Here is a 20,542-nt window from a genome sequence, read left to right on the forward strand (position 1 = left end):
TGAGTATCACTGGTGTGAAGATGTTTAAATCAAGCTACATAAAAACCCTCCCTCGGTTGTTGTGTACATTGTGGACAAAATCCCACACCCTCCCCTCTGGCAGAAATGACTGTTGCTTTCAACGAGAAAAGAATTCCTTTCAACAGAAAAATATTTACGACTCAGAAACTGTTAGAGGCCGATTCTTTTGCCATTTTTGGAGAGGGACGCTGCTTTTCATCTGAAGCCCCTGCGTGAGAAGAAGATGGACATTTTGAAAACAGAAATTAAAAAATATGCATCAAATATCAAACACTTCAGAGGTTTTTAATCTGAGACAGTTGAGTTTGTAACAGTGTGAAAGTGGACTGTAGCTTTAATTTTAACATTTAATTTAGGGAAAAACACTAAATGTGATCTTTGTGTCAAAGACTGAGGAAGTTGTAATCAGTCACAAAAACATCTGTGTGTCTAATTACAATAAAAATTGTGTGTCAAAGAATATCAATGATGCTTGTGTAAGTGAAAACAATCTCTGAAAACATGGTGATGACGGTCTTATATCACTCCTGTATGTGTTATTGTTTGTAACTATTGTGCACATGACAATAAAGACCTTGAATCTTGAATCTGTTAGAATAAGGCTGCAAGACGATGATGCAGGCCTGGTTATTTGCCGAATGTTTGGCTGTTTCCGTGGTAGCAAAGTTCTAAAAACAACTAGTGTACGCCATTTTTGTTTACAGACGTTAACAATGTCTAGGATTTGTTTTAAGAGCACAGAAGAGTTGTAGACTTTTTCTGGTGGATGGTGGACAAAGCAGCCCAAATGATCACTATTACTGCTCGACTAGAAACGTTTAAATAATGGTTAAACGCTGTTATTTTCTTACTGAAAGAGAAAAGAAAACAATCAAATCAGATTTACTTCACCTTAAGTCCCGGGCTTTAGTTGGGACAAGGTGAGCGACATTGTTGAGTGACACTGATGTGTCTCATTATGACAGCTGTGTCATGCAGGGGTTACATTGTACTGAGACAAACCTCGATGCAAATCCTGCTCTGCTGTCTGAACACCCTGGACTCAGTGTCAGAGCTGTAGGAGGATTATTGTAACCAATATAAAGTTATATATATTTCCTGTCCTATCAGCTTTAGTTGTAATAGATAAGTATCAAGCACAGATCCTGTTTTTCATATTTCAATGATAAGGGATTAACTGCTATGACTTTAAGCCGACATGTATTTGAAATTAATCCCACGGAGAATGAAAACATCAACATTTCAATAGAGAGGTAATAGAATCGATGCTACTGTATAAACTTTACTTACTGAAGGTAAGCGTAGCCTGATGATATAAGTACGCACCCCTACATCTCCATTTTTTGAGTCAGATAGAGGCTAAGAAGGAAGTCTGAGCACTTCTAAATCCCAAAGAACTCTTAGCAAACTCTTCCTTGACATTAACCCCAACACAGAACAAATAGTACAAACAGTAAACATGTATTTCACTGCAGACTTCCCTCTGTCCACAGCACTATAGAGATTATACTGCTCTCAGTATTTGCTCTTCTGCTGACAAATAAAACCCTAACCGAAAGGCTTTTCATTTACCCCTATTATATGTTCACATAGGCGACGGCTGGTTCGGGCAATAAGGATGCTAGCTGCTTATGTGGTGATGACTTGTAACAAGGGCCCTTTCGTTTTCTTAAACATGTGTAACGCTAGCTATTCAATTGAGCTGAAACCAAAACCTTTTACATTTTAAAGTGTATTCCTCTGCCGCGTAAAAATCCGCCATTTCGTTTGAATTGGCGCGCAATGCATCTCGAGATACTTTGCGCTGCGAAGGATGCACCCGATGGATCCTTCGGGGCCCGGGAAACGGAGGACGCATTTGTTGGCCGCATCTGAAGGAGCCTTCGAATTGGGACAGCCTTCGACGCGCTTCTGTGACGCATTCGGCCTTCGAAGGCTGCAGTGCCCTGGATTGGGACACAGCTATTGTGATGCCAAATATGGAGGACAATAAGGAGAGTACTGTCTGAACGAGATGCATTTATACTGTAAGTTAGCATTGTTAATGGGCTTGGACCTGCATTGTTGCTGATGAGTTCCAGGCAAATCTGATTTAGAGTCTGCTGATGACCTTAAGGCTTGATCTACGGTATCTATGGTAGGTGATTCATATGCATGTAAGGTTTACAAGTCTCTGCCTTCAGGCAAGGGAGTGGTAATGAGAGGTTGTCATTTCTGCTTTGGATTGATGCCTGGCCAACATCTTGCCACTGCTGCAGGTCAATCCCCGGTGGCACTTTGTGGATCAGTTTCAGGATGAAAACTCTCAGCGGTGCGTGAATGTTTGATCTTACAGAAAGCTGCCCGCTCCCTCAGTAAAGTGATTTCTTGGAGGATTGGGGACGATTTTACAGATGAACAATTAAATATTGTCAATTGAATAAATATTGATTTATGGACATGAACCTGGTTCTAATTCAGGGCTGGCGCTCGTGCTGGCGCTGCTTCAACTTGCGAACCAACTCGGAACCAGTTCTCTTTTCCCACCCACTAGAGCCTGTGGAAGAGCCACGTCTTGACGTCACTCTATACGTGACCGCTTTTCCCAGCAGCAACTTTCTCTCACAATAACAAAGACGGACTACATGGTATGTTTGCCGTTGTTGCTCCTCTTTCCGAAATCACATTAGATCCCAAAGACAACCTGTCCAACACATCTGTGCTACTCGTCATGCTTTCCATGAGAGGTGACTTCTTATGAGAAGAAAGATAATGATCCACCCATTTTTGTCCTTGAGACTGGGTTTCACATTGCTCTTGCAATAGAATTACAAAGAATTAGAATACAAAAGAATTGATATGCTTTGGCACATCCACGCTAGACTTGTGCCAAAATGAAAAAAGCAACTAACATGCACGCGAAGCACACCCAGCTGAGTCACTTTTTCAGACGCTGGCAAATTCAGTTTGGACCTCAAAAATCCTGAGCCAGCTGAATGGCCCTAAAGCTTCTTCAATTACAAGTAAACTGGAAGGTGCACTGTACCTCTGCACCTGGCAGCAGTAAGACATCTTTTCTAAGATGAGAAACACCTGCAGTGAGGAGGGTGTGGCACCTGTCACACATTATCTGAAGGTATGCATGTGATTACTTTTTTTCGTAAGCTCTTACGCCTTACCGGTTCGGCTTGTTATGTAACATGTATTTGTCAAGTGACTGTCCCATGATGTAGAGGCCTTGCTTTATTTGGCTCCAATGTTACAAAACATTAAAGTCAAACTTCACGCAAAGAGTTGAAAGCTCAGGAGAACGTACAAACTCAAAGTTTGCAGCAGCTCTAGTTTGATAATCTGACCAATTAGTTGGTCAATTTATGGTCAAATGATTAGGAAAGCAATTGAACCCCCATCATTCTGGACACTGACCTCATTTACAATTTCACCTGCACATGAAAGTGTTGTCTATCTCAGAGGTTGTTAAGTTACAATGCAAATGTCGAACTGAGAATGTTTATGAACCAGTTTTGTAATTGGTGTTTACAGTCTGTGACGGATTATTCAGTCACCTGTTGTTCAAAGTGTATCAGAGAGAGACCCTGTTTGTGTCCGCTCACTGCACTCGCAAAAACACAAATACAGTTTTATGAACTAATATACAGTCTCATTTGATTTGTGCTTATATTGTTCTGCTATTATTCTGATAGTGTGCCAGGCTGAAAATCTTTCAAATGCAATTAATTACATTTGATAAGAAATAACCGGAAAATGTTCACATTGTGTTGCATTTCAGAAACAAGAGTCTGACTTTGCTTTGTGAGGCCTTCACACCAGTGAGTCTCCATGTGAGCACAAACTCTCATTTACACACTGAGGCAATGTCTTCAAATTTAGAACAAATGTCCACTTGGAATTGAGGATGACACTTTAGTTTAAAGACCCTCTCCAGTAAAAACCTTATAAACATCTCCATGTGGTGTTGTTCATGTGCTACAAGACATATCACAAACCTAAGGAGCCAATCCTGTTGGTGGACGGGGTGACGCTATGCACATCATTATATGCAATGCATAATACGCTTTTGGCACTCAAGAATTCATTTGCTAATTACTTTAACATTTCACACACATTTCTGTAATTGAATGGTTGGTGTTAGCATAAAACCATAAAAATGAAATTTCGTAGTTTTTATCAGGTATTGTCAGTAATGATTGATCCCTGTAAAATTATGTTATATTGGTTTTAAAATAAAATCTAATGCTGAATGTGCACAGCAAAAATCAACCACAAGTTACAATGACTACAAGAACCAGAAGAAACTTTGTTAAAAGTTTGTTTTAAAACATTGTTTTCAAAGTTGTTTTACGGTCTTGCATGCTGTCAGGTCCCGTGATTTTTAAAATTATTAAAGTTGATATATTGAAAAGCAAACTACTTAATTATTCATTTAACTTTGCATTTACTTTTAAAATAACAGGTGTCTTCATTATCTCTTTGATTTAAAAACTTTCTTTCATTTAAAGATGTGTAAAAAAACAAGGTCCAACTAAAGTACAGAAACAGGAGCTCTGCCTGGTCCGCTGTTATATGTTGCACTCTGCTGCTTTCTTTTCTTATGTTGATGATCTGTGATGTTGTTTGTAACAATTTGTGCATTAATATTTCAGTACTTTTTTTCACCCAGTAAATCATAACCTCAACAGTGTATAAGAATTTGCTGGATATTGTATAAGTTGACAATAAAAATTGGCGATATCATTTGCCACAAGATAAATGTATTTCTTGTTTGTGCATCAGTGAAATCATTCCTTTTGGTTTTTGTTCGTCTGAACTCGTGTTAACTCCTGAAGTTAAGTTTGAAATATTAATTGTTTGTTGTTGTAGTTTGTTGGTTTAACTGAATGGAGAATCAAATTTGGTTAAAACTCTATTCCTAGGAATAAAATATGTATTATGTTTGAAGGCTGTGTGAGAAAAACACACACACAAACACACACTGGCGTGTACACCAGTACTGGCGTCACACAGTGTGTGACTTGAGGCACATGAGGCTGAGTGACACCTCAGGTCCGGTTATACATGTGTATGAACTTTAGTCACACGATGGACCATGTGAGCGACAAAGATGCTGCTTGACAAAGTAAAACTTGTGTCTCCTCTGCAGATCAGAACAGTGTGACAGGGGTTATCTGTGGTTCACATCATCCTACACAGTGAGCAGCAGTTTTCTGTCACTGAGAAGCAGCCGACCGCCTGACGCTCCCGTATCTGTGTGGCATCTGGCTGTGCGCGCTGTTATGAACCTGCAGAGTTCAAGAAAATTCTTCCCTGGTTAGTCACAGTCCCCGGGCTGCTCAGGAAGGATTGCATAAAGAAAATAAAAAGCTTGATTGACGTTTTAATTATTGATCCAAGCTGATATATCAAAACAAAGCAGTTGCACATTAAGATGAGCTGGGATTCATTTCACTTAATGGGCTCGCCTGCCACATAGCTGTAACAGACAATACCATTATACATAATGTTGTAATTGAGCTGATTAGTGTGATTTGGAGTGGCCCCAACAAAAGCAGACTTTCAGTAACGTGAGAAAGGAAATCATTTGATACCTTTTTAGTATTTAGCATAATGATTTTCACACGATTTCCGAAACAGACTCTAATGTTTGTGTGTGTGTGTGTGTGTGTGTGTGGGTGTAGGCTTGTAAAACGTGACTTAAATTGTGCAGACAATTCAAGAGAAATATGCACAAGCAATATTTACAGTTCATATTAAATCAGTGTTAAACTAAAAAAAACTATAGTTCATGCGTCTTTTGCTGTCATCAATTGTTTTTATAAGTGCTGTGATTCAAAAGGGTCTAAGTGATAGCCGCCATTCGACAGGCCTGGCCAGACGCCGCAGTTACAGTATTTCTACAGACAAAACTGGAAAGAAAGAAGAAAAGAAAGGAAAGGAAATTGAAAAGCTTTGTTGTTTGAATAGCTACCATGCACTGATCTGTGTCTCTCTTACCTTAAGATTGACAGGACCTCATAATATCTCCAGCAGCATCATTCCTGGGCTGTGTGCAGCTATGACGGAGCATACCTCACACCATGTGACTGAGAACATAGCTGGCATGTCTCTGAAAAGATAAGATCTGAGGCGTCCGTACAGTCCCTCAGTCACATGTTCACACACACTCCGACAGCCCTGTTCAATGAACAATGTTTCTTTTATTCATTGTTTCATTTATCTCTTAACGACACACTCACTCCTCCTTTCTGCAGAATTATTGTATGACGTCTCTTCTTTCAAATATTCCTTAGAAGCAAAAACATTTTCTCTCGTGGATATTTCAGCAGGGCAGATGTTTCCTGCTTTAAGCACCTTGGAGTTAAAGTTTCTTATTTGAGAAGGTCAAACCTGATTCCTAATATTATGTTTCAACTGTTAAACACTCAACTCGGTTCTGAAGCTAAGAAAGATGTTTAATAATAAACTCAGAGACTTTCTTTTCAATAGTCACACTGACTAGGTACAAAAACGACTGTTAAAAATGCTTAAACCATCATTAGCTGCCAGAAATAGGATAAACTAATCCTCAGCTGGATCACCGTGATCATTTGACAGTTTGGTGTTTAACCTCAGTACACATCAACAGAACTGATTAAAAGTACTCTGCAAAAAACTTGGATTGTACTGTTGATTTGATTTGTGATCATTTGGTAGAAAATAAAAAAATAATCTTTCAAATAAAAACTTGAATTCATTAGATTCAAAATGACTCTTGCATATTTTACTGTCATTGCAGTGAGAGGCCTCCTCAGTGAGGTGAGACAAGCAGCATATGTTGTTCGCTGAGGTTAAAGTAATAATCTTGAAGATTTTCATGTAAATAAATGTCAGTTAAGTCACTATCTATCAATGAATGAGGTAACACAATGGTGATTGAGCCTATGGCCCACTGATGAAAGCCTTTGCACTTGCAATATATAGTATTATTATGGACTGGGTGTGGCGACATTCGCGAAAAAAATCACAAGCGGTGCCCATAGACTGTATAAATAATGGACGTAGTCTCAGTGACGTCACCCATTGGTTTCTGAAGCAGCGTCTTGAAGCCAGAATTGCGCCGCCGCTGGGGGTCGCCATATTGGAAATGCCAGTGCCGGCTAATCCAGAGGCAGGCAAAGAGGCGGAGCGCGACCGAGCTACAGCCTATGGCTGAGGACAATGGGCGGGCCACATGAATCAGCCAGCTACAGCTATGAAGCTAGACTATATGCTCCTCAGCGTACCTAGCGGTTATTAGTCATAGACTGTGTAAATAATGTATGAACTAGTTTGCCAGGAGGAGATTCTGTCCGTGACTGACTGCAGGTGTTTAGTTATCAGACGAAAGAAGTAGCGGACTCGCTGCTCACTCACCCGGTGAGCGAGCGGCGAGCCGACATGTAACGGGAAACTTAAAATAACCGATCTTCTCATCAGTGCAGTCCGCTGTAATCTCTTTAACTCCTGAATCCTATTTACTGGCCGACGATCAAATAAATGTTTGACAAACACTGTACAGGCTAACAAGCAGCTAAAGCGAGCACAGTATGCCTGCTACTTAGTGCTAAAAATATTTCAATACAGTAACACTTAACTCACCGAAAAGCTGGAGCTCAGACTTCTTGCACGGCCATAAAGTTCCATAAATCCCACAGAGAGATTATTTGTCCAAACTTTCAATGAAAAAATCCCCAAAAGTCTCCAACAACACAAACAGGTGAAGTTAAGCTCAGTGTCTGTGTCTGTTTTGACGTCTAGCAAACAGCCAGCAGGATCCACCTGTCAATCAAGTGATCCGGCCCCTATGATTTAAGGCTTAATATAATTAGAACGGGTGTGTGATAAAAAAATTCACCCCCCGTACAGTTATCTTGAACAATAAAATAAGCTATTTATAACAAAACCGTTTTTTGTACCAGACTGTAAACATGTTTATTTCAGCTGTAAAAAATTGCATTTTCCCACCTGCTGTAATGTTATTTCTTGTTTTCTGGAGCCAGCCTCAAGTGGCCACTCGAGGAACTGCAGTTTTTTGCACTTCCGCATTGGTTTCTTTTTTCAACACTGGAGGTTGCCGCTTGGCGGCGCCCAGTTAGTGACGCGTTTTCCATCAGCCAGCAGTGGTTGGTCTGCCAGAGAGGGTAGGCGGAGCTAAGCAGATGCTTTTCCGGTCTCTGCAAGTGTTGCGAGTAAACAGTAATCTACTATGGCTGAACAAACAAAGAAAAGATCGATGACTACAGATACAACTTCAAAAATAAGTGAAAATCTAAATAAAAAGAAACAAATTCGACGCTCAGATGAAGGCCAACAGTCTAAAAAAGAAAGCGACCGTCAGCGAGGAAAATCAAGAGTTAAAACCGCAACGGGAGCCAACCGCGGACGTCTGGTTAAATTGGGAAGTGTGATCCTATAATTACCAATTGTCGCCAAAGGTGCCGCCAAAGAGAACGAAACTGAAATCTTCGAGGTTCAATCTTTAACATTGGCCAAGCTGGTGTTCAATTTCACTTGGTATTTTTTAACAGATTTTATGTCTTTTATGCTAGATTCAATATCAGATCCCATCGGCTGTAGTCTGAGACGATACAGCCTCTGGGGACACCGGTGAACGTGCCGGGCAGTAAACGATAATTGACTTCCAGTCAAGACTTCCTTTTCCGCGTGCTGCCTTGGTACAGAAATTGAAAACTTTCTTGTGATTTACTTGTTATTAACAGGTCTTACCTTTGCTGAAACATCATGATGCAGATTTGTAAGAAGTAAAAATTCAAGCTTTGTCATGTCTGTCCTCAAGAGGAGAAGAAAACTTTTAAAATGCCTGTTTGTTGAACGGAGATCGGATCGATCTGATTCATTCGTGGAACTCGGGAAATCTGAACGCTGAACGGGTTTCATACATCGATACAGCTTCAAGGGAATTCGTCTCAAGTTGAATTTTAGATCTAGAACAAATTGTTGGCTGAAGTTACATGCAGATGTCTGTTTATAGAGATTAATAAGAAGCTAAATCGTCGTCAGATCTCGCTGATGGGAGATGTCATTATAGCACATTACGTTCCGCCTGTTTTGGTCTCCACACAGACTGTTTTTCTTGCATACGCCACAGCCTGCTGATATGTGATTGGTCAATATTACTTGGACTACAAGAGTAGTTCAAACGGAAACCAGAACACTTGCCCTCCCAGAAATACAGATTCTACTATGTAGACTATTCTACTATGTAGAATCTGTAAATAGAGATTATGCTAGATTTAAACCTGTCACAGTTGGCACTTGTGGCATAACGTTTTTTCAGCATGGGAGTATTTAAAAACCATTTATCCAACAGTGGTGTACTGGACTCTTACCAGTTAAATTTAAAACTGGTGCAATTGTCTTCAAATATCCCGGGTTTTAAAATAAAAAACATGACAAGAAAATGCAGTGAAATATATGACTGGGAAGTGAATTCTGTCTGTCGTAAAAGTTAAGATTTCAAATGACTTACTTTGTTAAAAAAACAAAACACACATAATAAACAACAACATAACCTAACTAAAGAAAATAGTCTGTAAAAATCATGCAGCCTGTTCGTTATAAAAGAATCCTAAAACTGCACATGTCAAATGTCTTTGTCTCGTGCGGTTGCTAAACCTGCACAGCACATGTCTCACACTGGCTGCGTTACTGGAAACTACAATCAATACTACAATGAAACTATTAAAGTTGAATCACAGTGTGCACTGTAAATCATACTGTGATTCTTGAGCACGCCCTGATCAGACAGGAAAATCTTGTCAGTGATTAATAATGATTGCGTTACCAAATGAGTGTTTAAATTGAGTGAGTTGAAGAAGGGAATCAGATATCATCTGGAATGTACTTTGTGTCACAGAGATACAGCCGAGCTCCGACATTTGATGAATCCTTAAACTGGAATCTGTTCTGTGAGATCATTGCTGAGATTGGACACCACAAACAGAACAAGCACATGTGATTCGAAGAAGGAAGAGCACTCAAACAGACAGCAAGCGTGTTATGCAGCGTGTGGACCAAAACGTGCCGCATGCTTTTATTTATTATAAATATGACAATATATTCAAGAGTGCTTTAGAGCCGCCTTAATACAAATGTATTCCTATTGAGCCATTGCTTATCTGAGGCGATATTGTTGGGCTCAAAGAGATATTATGGGGTCATACTGTTATTATGGAATCATACTGTTTGTTTCATACTGTTGTTAAGGGGTCATACTGTCCTTATAGCGTTGTAATTTTGGGTCATACCGTCATTATGGCGTTGTACTGTTGGGTCATACTGTCCTTATAGCGTTGTACTTTTGGGTCATACCGTCATTATGGGGTCATGATGTTGGGGACAGACTATTATAATGGGATCATACTGTTGTTTTGTGGTCACACTGTTTTTATAGGGTCATATTGTTATTTTGGGTCATACTGTTATTATAGTGTCATATTGTTGGTATTATTCTGTTATTATAGGGTCATACTGTTCTTATAGGGTCATACTGTTCTTATAGGGTCATACTGTTGGTATTATTCTGTTATAATAGGGTCATACTGTTGGGGTCATTCTGTTAATATAGGGTCATACTGTTATTATAGGGTCATGCTGTTGGAATCATTCTGTATTTATGAGTCATACTGTTATTATAGAGTCATACTGTTATTATGGAGTCATACTGTTGGGGTCATACTGATACTATGGAGTCATACTGTTATTATGGAGTCATACTGTTGGGGTCATACTGTTATTATGGAGTCATACTGTTGGGGTCATACTGTTATTATGGAGTCATACTGTTATTATGGAGTCATACTGTTGGGGTCATACTGTTATTATAGAGTCATACTGTTATTATGGAGTCATACTGTTGGGGTCATACTGTTATTATGGAGTCATACTGTTGGGGTCATACTGTTATTATGGGGTCATACTGTTATTATGGAGTAATACTGTTATTATGGAGTCATACTGTTGGGGTCATACTGTTATTATGGGGTCATACTGTTATTATGGAGTCATACTGTTGGGGTCATACTGTTATTATGGAGTCACACTGTTGGGGTCATACTGTTATTACGGAGTCACACTGTTATTATGGGGTCATACTGTTATTATGGAGTCATACTGTTGGGGTCATACTGTTATTATGGAGTCATACTGTTATTATGGGGTCATACTGTTATTATGGAGTCATACTGTTATTATGGGGTCATACTGTTATTATGGAGTCATACTGTTGGGGTCATACTGTTATTATGGAGTCCTACTGTTGGGGTCTTACTGTTATTATAGAGTCATACTGTTATTATGGAGTCATACTGTTGGGGTCATACTGTTATTATAGAGTCATACTGTTATTATGGAGTCATACTGTTATTATAGAGATATACTGTTGGGGTCATACTGTTATTATGTAGTCATACTGTTAGGGTCATACTGTTATTATGGAGTCATACTGTTACTATAGAGACATACTGTTGGGGTCATACTGTTATTATAGAGTCATTCTGGTGGGGTCATACTGTTATTGTGGGGTCATACTGTAATTTGTCTTCTATCTCAGTCTGATTTTACAGATTGGACCTGGGACATTGTGGTTTTATGTTTCTGTTTTTTTTTAAATTCTTTTTACCAGTTAATACCAGTTGTCTGATGCCTGCAACAACACTGCCATATATCTAGAGTTGCACACGCCCTAATTCAGTATGCAGCTCTGGTGATGACTTACACTTTAAGCCTTACTGGCAGGTGTCTCACCCATAAGCAGCTTATTGCTCTTTTGATCAAATAACTGACACTAAATAATCATTTTCAATACAAGACCAAGTAAATGGTTATGTCAGCTACAGTTACTGCTGTTTGATTCTGCAGCTGAATGTCTTTACTGAGACCTCGTATCTAAAATGTTTTCTGATTTTTTTGATCACTTGGTAAATTTGAATATTTTGCAAAAATAATAATTAAATAACTTTCATATCAAGCTAGTCCATGCTGTATCAAATCGCTGTACTGGTTATCTTTTTCTATCTAACATTTAAAGTTCTGATTACATTACTTCCTGCTGTTGTACTTGTTCTATGGGGGTGTTGCCAGCTGCACAGCCTGTAGCAGTAGGAGCACATAAGGAGTGGCTAACCTGTTAACAGGTTAGGTGTGTCCACCCCCTTTGTGTGAGTGGAGAGTTTAAGCACCCCCCTCCCTAAGGTCCATATATATATAAATAAGTGCTGAGATGCTGCTGGAAGTCACAGCAGAGCGAGGACCAGGCTAAAGAGAGAACAGAGCATCATCTGCAGAGAGTCGACACCATGGGGAACTGTGGAGAGAGCATGAGCAGCATTTTCGGCCGACAAAAGAACACCAATGTTCGTGTTAGTCTGCCGGCCGTCTGCTTTGTCTGGCAGATTGCTATGATCATTCTTTTTGGAGTTTTCATCCGGTATGATGATGAGTCTGATGTACGTAAATGGTTGGAGCACAAAAAGAGTGAAAACATCACCAGCGACATCGAAAATGACTTCTACTTCAGATATCCCAGTAAGTACAGCTACAGACAGCACTGCATTAAAGACGGTGCTGTGTCAGTGAGGTGCCACAAAAAAAAGTTTTTACTTTTAATTGATTCTGTGGCATTTTTTTAAATATTCATCTGAAAATGTAAACATGTTTCTCAAAGCTGCAAAGTTTCAGAACCAAATTGAAGCCATTGTGACTCTTTTATTCATGGCTTTGCCACCTCACAATAGGTACTGCATTGAAATGTCAGAGGTCATTGAAAGAACATACATGTGAATGTGGAAAGGCCAATTTCAGAAAATTGCTGAACATTTTTGGGAAGTGCTCTCTCGAATATAACTTTAGAATAATAGCACTGCACAATTCAGCATCAGTCAGTTTTCTGGGAAGGCTTGGGACAATTGTACACCTCGTATTTTGTAATCTCATCATGAAGTTTTCCATCTGCAATAATATCTGAAAGCCTGTTATCATGTAAGCAAATTAAATGTATAAAATCTCAACATGCAAGAATAAACAAGATTATAAATTACAAATCTATGATTAATAAGAAACTTTATTTAGTATATAACTGTCCCTACTTGAATTACGGTTAAGCAGAAACTTTTGGCAAAGATTTTAAATTAAAGTTTAAAGTATGTGTTTTTATTACTAAATACTAACTCATTTCCATTACGCAAATTTGTTTCCTTCCTTCCCCCCAGGCTTCCAGGACGTCCATGTCATGATCTTTGTTGGATTCGGTTTCCTCATGACCTTTCTCAAACGCTACAGCTTCGGGGGTGTGGGCTTCAACTTCCTGATCGCCTCCTTCGGGCTGCAGTGGGCTCTTCTCATGCAGGGCTGGTTCCACTCCCTCGACCAATCCACAGGAAAAATCTCCATCGGTGTAGAGAGGTGAGACTCATCATTGCAATCATAACTTGGTGAACCGGAATAATGCCAGGGGGGTTCAGAAGAGCGTTACATAACTCAAAGATGAAACCACATTCTTCAACCTGTCACTCATTGTCAGTTCATTGTCTTAATCAGGTACCTGGAAATCTACCTTGAGGAGCGTCATTTGTCACAGCTCTCAGCACACAAAAATATTTTCTCTTTGTCTGGTCTTGCCTCAGGGCGTCCACCAGGCACTGTTCAAGGATATTACTGCTTTAAAGTTTCCCCTAATTCAGACTCCGTCCTTTTCTTCGTCCCCCCACAGTCTGATCAACGCAGACTTCTGCTGTGCCGGCTCTCTGATTGCGTACGGCGCCCTCCTGGGAAAAGTGAGCCCTGTCCAGCTGTTGGTCGTCACCTTATTCGGCGTCACGCTCTTTGCTGTGGAGGAATTCATCATCCTCACTCTCCTTCATGTGAGTCTCACCAAACACAATCACTCCACACAGAACTTAGTGATTGTCCAGTTTTCCTTCAAATACTGTAATTCCTTTTCTTCCCCACAGTGCAGAGATGCTGGAGGCTCCATGGTCATTCACGCCTTCGGAGGGTACTATGGTCTGGCCATCTCCTGGGTCCTCTATCGACCGAACCTGCACCAAAGCAAACGACTCAACGGGTCTGTGTACCATTCTGATGTGTTCGCCATGATTGGTGAGTGACCGGTGATTCCTATATTACACCTTAGCACTTTTTAACTTTTCTTTAAGACACATTCATTTGGCATTTCATCTAATATTTTTAAATTCATCACTGTCAAACTTAATCTAACTCTCATCTCACAGGTACACTGTTCCTGTGGATGTTCTGGCCCAGTTTCAACTCTGCCATCACAGATCACGGTGACGGACAGCACAGAGCAGCCATCAACACGTACCTGGCCCTCGCGTCCTCCGTCCTCACCACCGTCGCCATCTCCAGCATGTCTCAGAAGAGAGGGAAACTGGACATGGTGAGGATCCATCACTGAAAAACAACACTCCATGTCAGGTTACATATGTGTGTTTCTCATGACAGACATGTTGTTTTTTACCTGACAGGTGCACATCCAGAACGCCACTCTGGCAGGAGGTGTTGCTATGGGAACAGCAGCAGAGTTCATGATCACTCCTTACGGTTCATTGATTGTTGGTTTCTGCTGTGGCATCATCTCCACCTTTGGTTACCTGTTTGTTACGGTGAGTCTGCAGTCCGTCTAACTTTTGGACTCATGAGAAAAGTATTATTAAAATCATGGCTATCGCCGTGGTTACAGATCAATAATAAATGCAAATTTTTTTCCCACATTATCAGCCCTTCTTAGAGAAATATCTCAAGCTCCAGGATACATGCGGCATCCACAACCTTCACGCTGTGCCAGGGATGCTCGGCGGCTTTGTAGGCGCCATTGTTGCTGCAGCCGCCACTGAATCCGTCTACAGCAGGGAGGGGTGAGTGACCGACGCACATAGACGGACACATATGAGCATGAGAAGTTTAGAAACTCCGACACAGTGAAGTTATCTCAGATCTTTACATGAAACTCTAGATTAAAAGTTTGTGTTTTCTGCCTGTAGGTTAAATCTCGTCTTCGACTTTGAAGGAGATTTTGCAAACAGATCTGTAGGAACTCAGGGAGGCTTCCAGGCCGCTGGGACATGTGTGGCGATTGCCTTTGGACTTGTTGGAGGAGCACTTGTTGGTGAGTTTGAAAAATGTGTTAGCAAAGGACTCGTTTCATTGTGTTGAGGCAATATGGCAGAGGATTGTTAAGGTTAGGAAACAAATAGGTATTCACTGGGCTGATGGGGCTAAATAAATCTGACCCCATATCTTTAAAACATTATTTTTGCTTAATTACTTTCTTTTTCTCTCTCTTCAAAGGTTTAATTCTGAGGTTGCCCATCTGGGGCGACCCCGCTGATGACAACTGCTATGAGGATGAAGTTTACTGGGAGGTAAGACTGCCTGCCCTCTGAGTGGAAACATTGTGAAATTATTAATGAGTCACTGGATGATTTTCTGATCCTGTCTGTGTCTGTTTCAGGTTCCTGAGGATGAAGAGACCATCCCACCTGTCCTGGAGTACAACAACCACATGATCCACAAGCAGCAAGACATGTAAGCTCACTCACTCTTTAGACACAGGTCGTTAAGACACACGTCATTCACTCATTCATTTTCTGATTTAACTCTATATTTTTAATTGAATTTATCTTACTGTTTTCGACAGCTCTGAGTCAAACTTCTCTGTGGACCAGAGTTAGAGCCGCACAGTGAAAGACGGACCCCCTCGTATCCCCCTGAACTTGATGTCGCTGTGAACTGCAGTGAAACAACACTAATTTATGAAGGAGCAAGCCTCAAAAATGGGCAATTTTACAAGAAACGAACAACACGAGTTCTCTGTCGCTCCTGTCTCGCACCATTAACACATGATACATTTGTCTGGCATCTTTGGTAATGATTGAAAACTCAAAGTTATGTCGACGGTGCACAAACAGTTAGATAATCATTTTAATTTTAATTGACAGAAAAATGCTTCTGAATCAAAACTCATTTGCAGACCAGAAAATATCAGGCACTGAATGCTGGCGTGAGAAGTCAGAGACACTTTGTGTATGTTAATATGTTTGTCATCGTTGGTTGCACATCTTTATCTTTAATGACTGTAAAAAAAATAAATTAAAAAAAAGTCTCTTAATTGTTAAATATTGTTATTGATGATGTTCACCATTTGTTTCACATAAATGAAGACTTTATTTAGTGTTATGCAATTAAAAGTGAATAATTGAAGGAATGTGTGCAGCCAATTTAGTCTGTTTTAAATTGTATATCTTATTTAGTAATTTCTTTGAAATGATGTATAGGTCTTTATAAGCTGAATGTACATATTATGATTTATTATGTTTGTTTGTAGCAGAAATGACTTGTGCTTCAGGTGGAAGTTTTGAGTGACTACAGTAACTATGACACAAATTTCCAGTGATTTAGTTACTATTTGTGATAGATTAATTAATTTGTAGTTTAATATGTAGACATTAATAATTCACATGTAACTGGAATTGAAAAATAAAGTCATTGTATTGTATTTACATTCGATTGCTCTCATTTTTACAAGTTAGGCACCATGAAAGACTATATTAATATCAGCTTAATAATTACACTGTAAGTGTGTTGGTCTTTGTGTGTGGTATTGTGAGTATGTCCAATAAAAGTAGTGATATTCATGTTAAATAAAGGAATAAATTGCAAGTTAATATAACAATTAAATAATAAAACCATCAATTTTCAGACAAAACAAAATACAAACAGAAAATAAAAGTACCATCAAAATTCTCAGTATGTTCAGCAGCATAAACTTATCGTCACATGATGCCCCCCAGCCTACTCCCTCATGTCTCCATGGTTGAACGTAGCTCAGATCAGGCTAGTGGTGGTAATGACGGGTACAGCAGAGAAGGATGAAGATTCACCCATGTATACTTGATTGCACTCATGCATTGTGAAAATACGTTTTTCACTGGTGCTAACCACAGTGCCACCGGGTTAGACTTAGCCCTGATTCAGGACTGTCATACAATGCATCATTTATTATGCCTCACTCTGGCATTACTTTAGAAGTTGCTGGAGCCCTATTATTTTCTTTCTTCTTCCCTTTAATATTATTCATCTCCACTTAAAGTGTTTGTTCAGCAGACACTGCATTGACATTAAATAATTGGCAGGTGGGTTGATCTGGTTTCGAGTCCACCGTGAGCCCAGTCCTAGTTGCTGATGATGTAGCAATTCCAGCATGTGGCCTATTTTCAAGAGCTTGTTGAGGCTTCTTCTCAATTAAAGAAGACACAACCAGCTAAATGCTCATCCCTGTTAGGGCTATAGTAACTTACATTATTAGGATTCCTACAGGGACTGTGCCCTCTTTTGCGGGAGAATAAACAAGACTTTGCACACAGGTCCATAGTGCTGATAGTGACACGACAGCAACCGTCTTACACTTGACAAATTAATAACAAATCAGTCACAACATAATCAACTATAATGATCTCTATTTAAGCACACGAAACAGAACAGAATGCCACCTAACGCTGTTTGAAATATTTCCGGCTTTACTGCAATACTGCTATCACTCCACAAGGTGGCAGTAAGAGGTTAAACATGTTGGGGATGCTGTCTCAACATTAAAGACAAACCTCAAGTGAGCTTTTATAAAAACGCTGACATCTTTAAAGGAGAGCAATCTACATTTTGTATTTTTAGATTTCACAATCACAGATATTTTGCCCTCTTTTCCTGAAAATAATGCCATAATTGTTTGTAAGTCATGTGACTTTGATAACTCAAGGGGCAGCATCATAAAGTCGTCATGCAGACCCGACTTGTTAGCTTCACTGATGAAGCTGCATGATTGAGTAGAGCAATGTCTTAACGTCTTAATTTCGACCTGACTTAAGTAAAGGGTTAAACCGGGTCCTTCAGGTCATTGTGGGCTTGTTGCCTCCAGGGATCTGCTCTCTCTGCTCCCTTTATTCTGATGGTAATGAGGCCTGGACGAGCCGGTCAATAGGGTCATTTCCTGACCAGTCACTGTGACATTAATGAACTCTAAATACACTGGCTGGACATGAGCTTTGTGCTGGTCTGTCAGGCCGGCTGGTGGCAGAGGCTTTACTGAGAGAAGAAGTCCCTAAAAGGCCTAATGGGGTTAAATATGTTATCAGAGGGGTTATCTGTTTAAACAGGCCTGGGGTCAAATCCATTAGGTACAGTGAAACACAATATTGACCTGGTTTAATAATTAATTGTACACTACTTTCTGCCTTTCAACACATCTGATTTATTATATGAGCATATTATGTTATGTACATTATATTATGTTAGCATTCACATGTTTATAATGACAAAAATCAAACTAAGGAGTTACATTATATTCATGGTGTTTTGTCTCTTGGACAGCAGGCATGTTTAAAAAAATGTTTATAGTCTTTTTGAAACTTCAGAGGGAGCGGCTGAAGTCTGATGACTCGCCTCAAGTGATAACACTTGAGTTGGACAGTAAGTGCTCATGAATCAGAATCAACGTTATATATCTCTGGGGGGAAATCTGGGCGTTACAGTATCTGACACAGAGAAAGCATAGAGAAATATATGGCATGAAATAGAAGTGAGAAAAATGTCAAATATTTGCATTATATATACAATAAAATAAGAAATAAAGATAAAGATTAAATGCTGAGAAGTGGATCTATGGTGATTGAAATATGAATGCCAGAATTAAAGATAGAAACTTGAAGATTTTTAATTAAATAAATGTCTGTTAAGTCTCTATCTATCGCCAAATGAGGTAACACAATGGCGATTGAGCCTATGGCCCACTGATGAAAGCCTTTGCATTATATAGTATTATGAACCTGGTGTCTGTGGCGACATTCACGGAAAAAATCACACGCGGCGCCCAGCTAGTGACGTGTTTTCCATCAGCCAGCAGTGGTTGGTCTGCCAGAGAGGGTAGGTGGATCTAAGCGGCTGCTTTTCTGGTCTCTGCAAGTGTTGCGAGTAAACAGTAATCTACTATGGCTGAACAAACAAAGAAAAGATCGATGACTACAGATACAACTTCAAAAATAAGGGAAAATCCAAAGGAACAAATTCGACGCTTAGATGAAGGCATTTTTCAAATGCTTTTTGCAGTATTCTATGCCAGACACCAGTTTCTGGTTTTGGAAAGCAGAACCGTTGCTTCTTTAGCTATAGCGCCTCCTTCTGCTGGAATGCTGCTGCTGTCCGTCATTTCAACTGCTGCTGTGACGTTCCAGCACTTTGCATTGCGGGACACAGTAGGCAAGATATACTGGTCCGATGCATACTGGAGATTTTTATTCAAATCAGTGCGATATCCAGGTATTTTTGGCATACTGCACATTTTGCTTTTGTTTGCATACTGCATACTACATTTTGGCCGAATCAGAACATACTGCTTGTATAGTATGGCACTTTGAACACAGCATGTGTCTTTAAATATAATTGCCAAAATAAATCTAAATGCAAAATAAAAGAGTTACAATGCAAAAAAAGTTATATACATGAGAGTTATTTACAAATTAGCAGTATAAGGCAGTATTTATGTCAACATATTGCACAGTCAAATTATTGCACAATTATCCTGCTTATATTCAGTAAGAGGTCAGTGCACAGTTTACAGTCAGAGGGAGGAGTTGTAGAGTTTAATGGCCACAGGCACGAAAGACTGGCTGTGGCGTTCTGTGGTGCACCTTGGGGGAATGAGTCTTTAGGAGAGCATGCTCCTGTGCTTAACCAGAGAATCAAAGTTTGTAAACAAGAGAAATCTGATGGTCCGGCGTTAGAAAGGAAATGATGTTACCAGGCATCTGCAGCCCACTCCTAAACTGTGCCTGAGGCCCTATAAGGGGTCACTAGCACAGGAGCCCACATCTCTGACAAAGAAAAGGTAATAGTTTGGTTGCATTGTGGGTAAAACCAAGTTTAAAAATTAGTAGATTATAAAAAGAAGATATTTCCTGTACTTCCTGGACAGTAAAGGGGTTACAGTGCAGCAGCTACTTGCTATGCTTTTTTAAAGAGGTCTAAGAGGTGAGGGACAGAAGCACAGTAACAGAGATGTTTTTCTTAAACCACAGTGCAGTCTGGCCTTGCATGGACCTGATGTGGACGCAGCTCTCTTGTGAATCCTACGACCCCGGGGAGAGTGTTTGTGAAACCACTTGGTCTGCTATTGTCCTCCTGGGACTGGCCTCCTCTGAAAAGCTGCAGAAAGCCTGTAATCAGATTAAAGGTTGCTGGGACAGGGGAGGGGGGATTTTTGAGGAATAGCGAAGAGGTCCTGGAAGTTCTCTAATCAGTACCTGCCATTGAAGTGCAGAAGAGGGGCTAAATAACGCAGCAGGAGGGGAGGCGGGAGCCAAGCTGGAGGGACAAATTGGCCTGTTGTTGGAGGGAGATAATGGGACAATGAGGGAGGGGAGTATAATCAGGGAGTATAGAGAGAGAGAGAATAGGTGCAATGGGAAAAAGGAGGAGA

General features: G+C 40.0%; 1 protein-coding gene across 1 annotated transcript; it reads left to right on the forward strand.

The window, feature by feature from the left end:
• Positions 1 to 12,299: 12,299 nt before the first annotated feature.
• rhcga (Rh family, C glycoprotein a) lies at positions 12,300 to 16,570 on the forward strand. The gene is made up of 11 exons (XM_069657889.1): positions 12,300 to 12,582; positions 13,266 to 13,458; positions 13,766 to 13,916; positions 14,007 to 14,154; positions 14,286 to 14,452; positions 14,541 to 14,678; positions 14,794 to 14,930; positions 15,057 to 15,181; positions 15,364 to 15,437; positions 15,527 to 15,600; positions 15,713 to 16,570. Exons 1-11 carry the CDS (start codon positions 12,354 to 12,356, stop codon positions 15,744 to 15,746), a joined length of 1,470 nt encoding a protein of 489 aa, XP_069513990.1. The 5' UTR covers positions 12,300 to 12,353; the 3' UTR covers positions 15,747 to 16,570.
• The last annotated feature ends 3,972 nt before the right edge of the window (positions 16,571 to 20,542 follow it).

The sequence above is a fragment of the Semicossyphus pulcher genome, unplaced genomic scaffold, assembly GCF_022749685.1.
Source record: "Semicossyphus pulcher isolate SPU_LCO1_2020_fin unplaced genomic scaffold, fSemPul1.0.p SCAF_1, whole genome shotgun sequence".
In the NCBI taxonomy this organism is placed as follows: domain Eukaryota; kingdom Metazoa; phylum Chordata; class Actinopteri; order Labriformes; family Labridae; genus Semicossyphus; species Semicossyphus pulcher.

Excerpts from the sequence above, each read along its gene's own strand:
- rhcga (XM_069657889.1), top strand. The coding sequence starts at position 12,354 with ATGGGGAACTGTGGAGAGAGCATGAGCAGCATTTTCGGCCGACAAAAG. Across the intron at positions 14,453-14,540 it reads AGAGAGGGAAACTGGACATG|GTGCACATCCAGAACGCCAC; the intron begins GTGAGGATCCAT and ends TTTACCTGACAG. Across the intron at positions 14,931-15,056 it reads TCCGTCTACAGCAGGGAGGG|GTTAAATCTCGTCTTCGACT; the intron begins GTGAGTGACCGA and ends TTCTGCCTGTAG.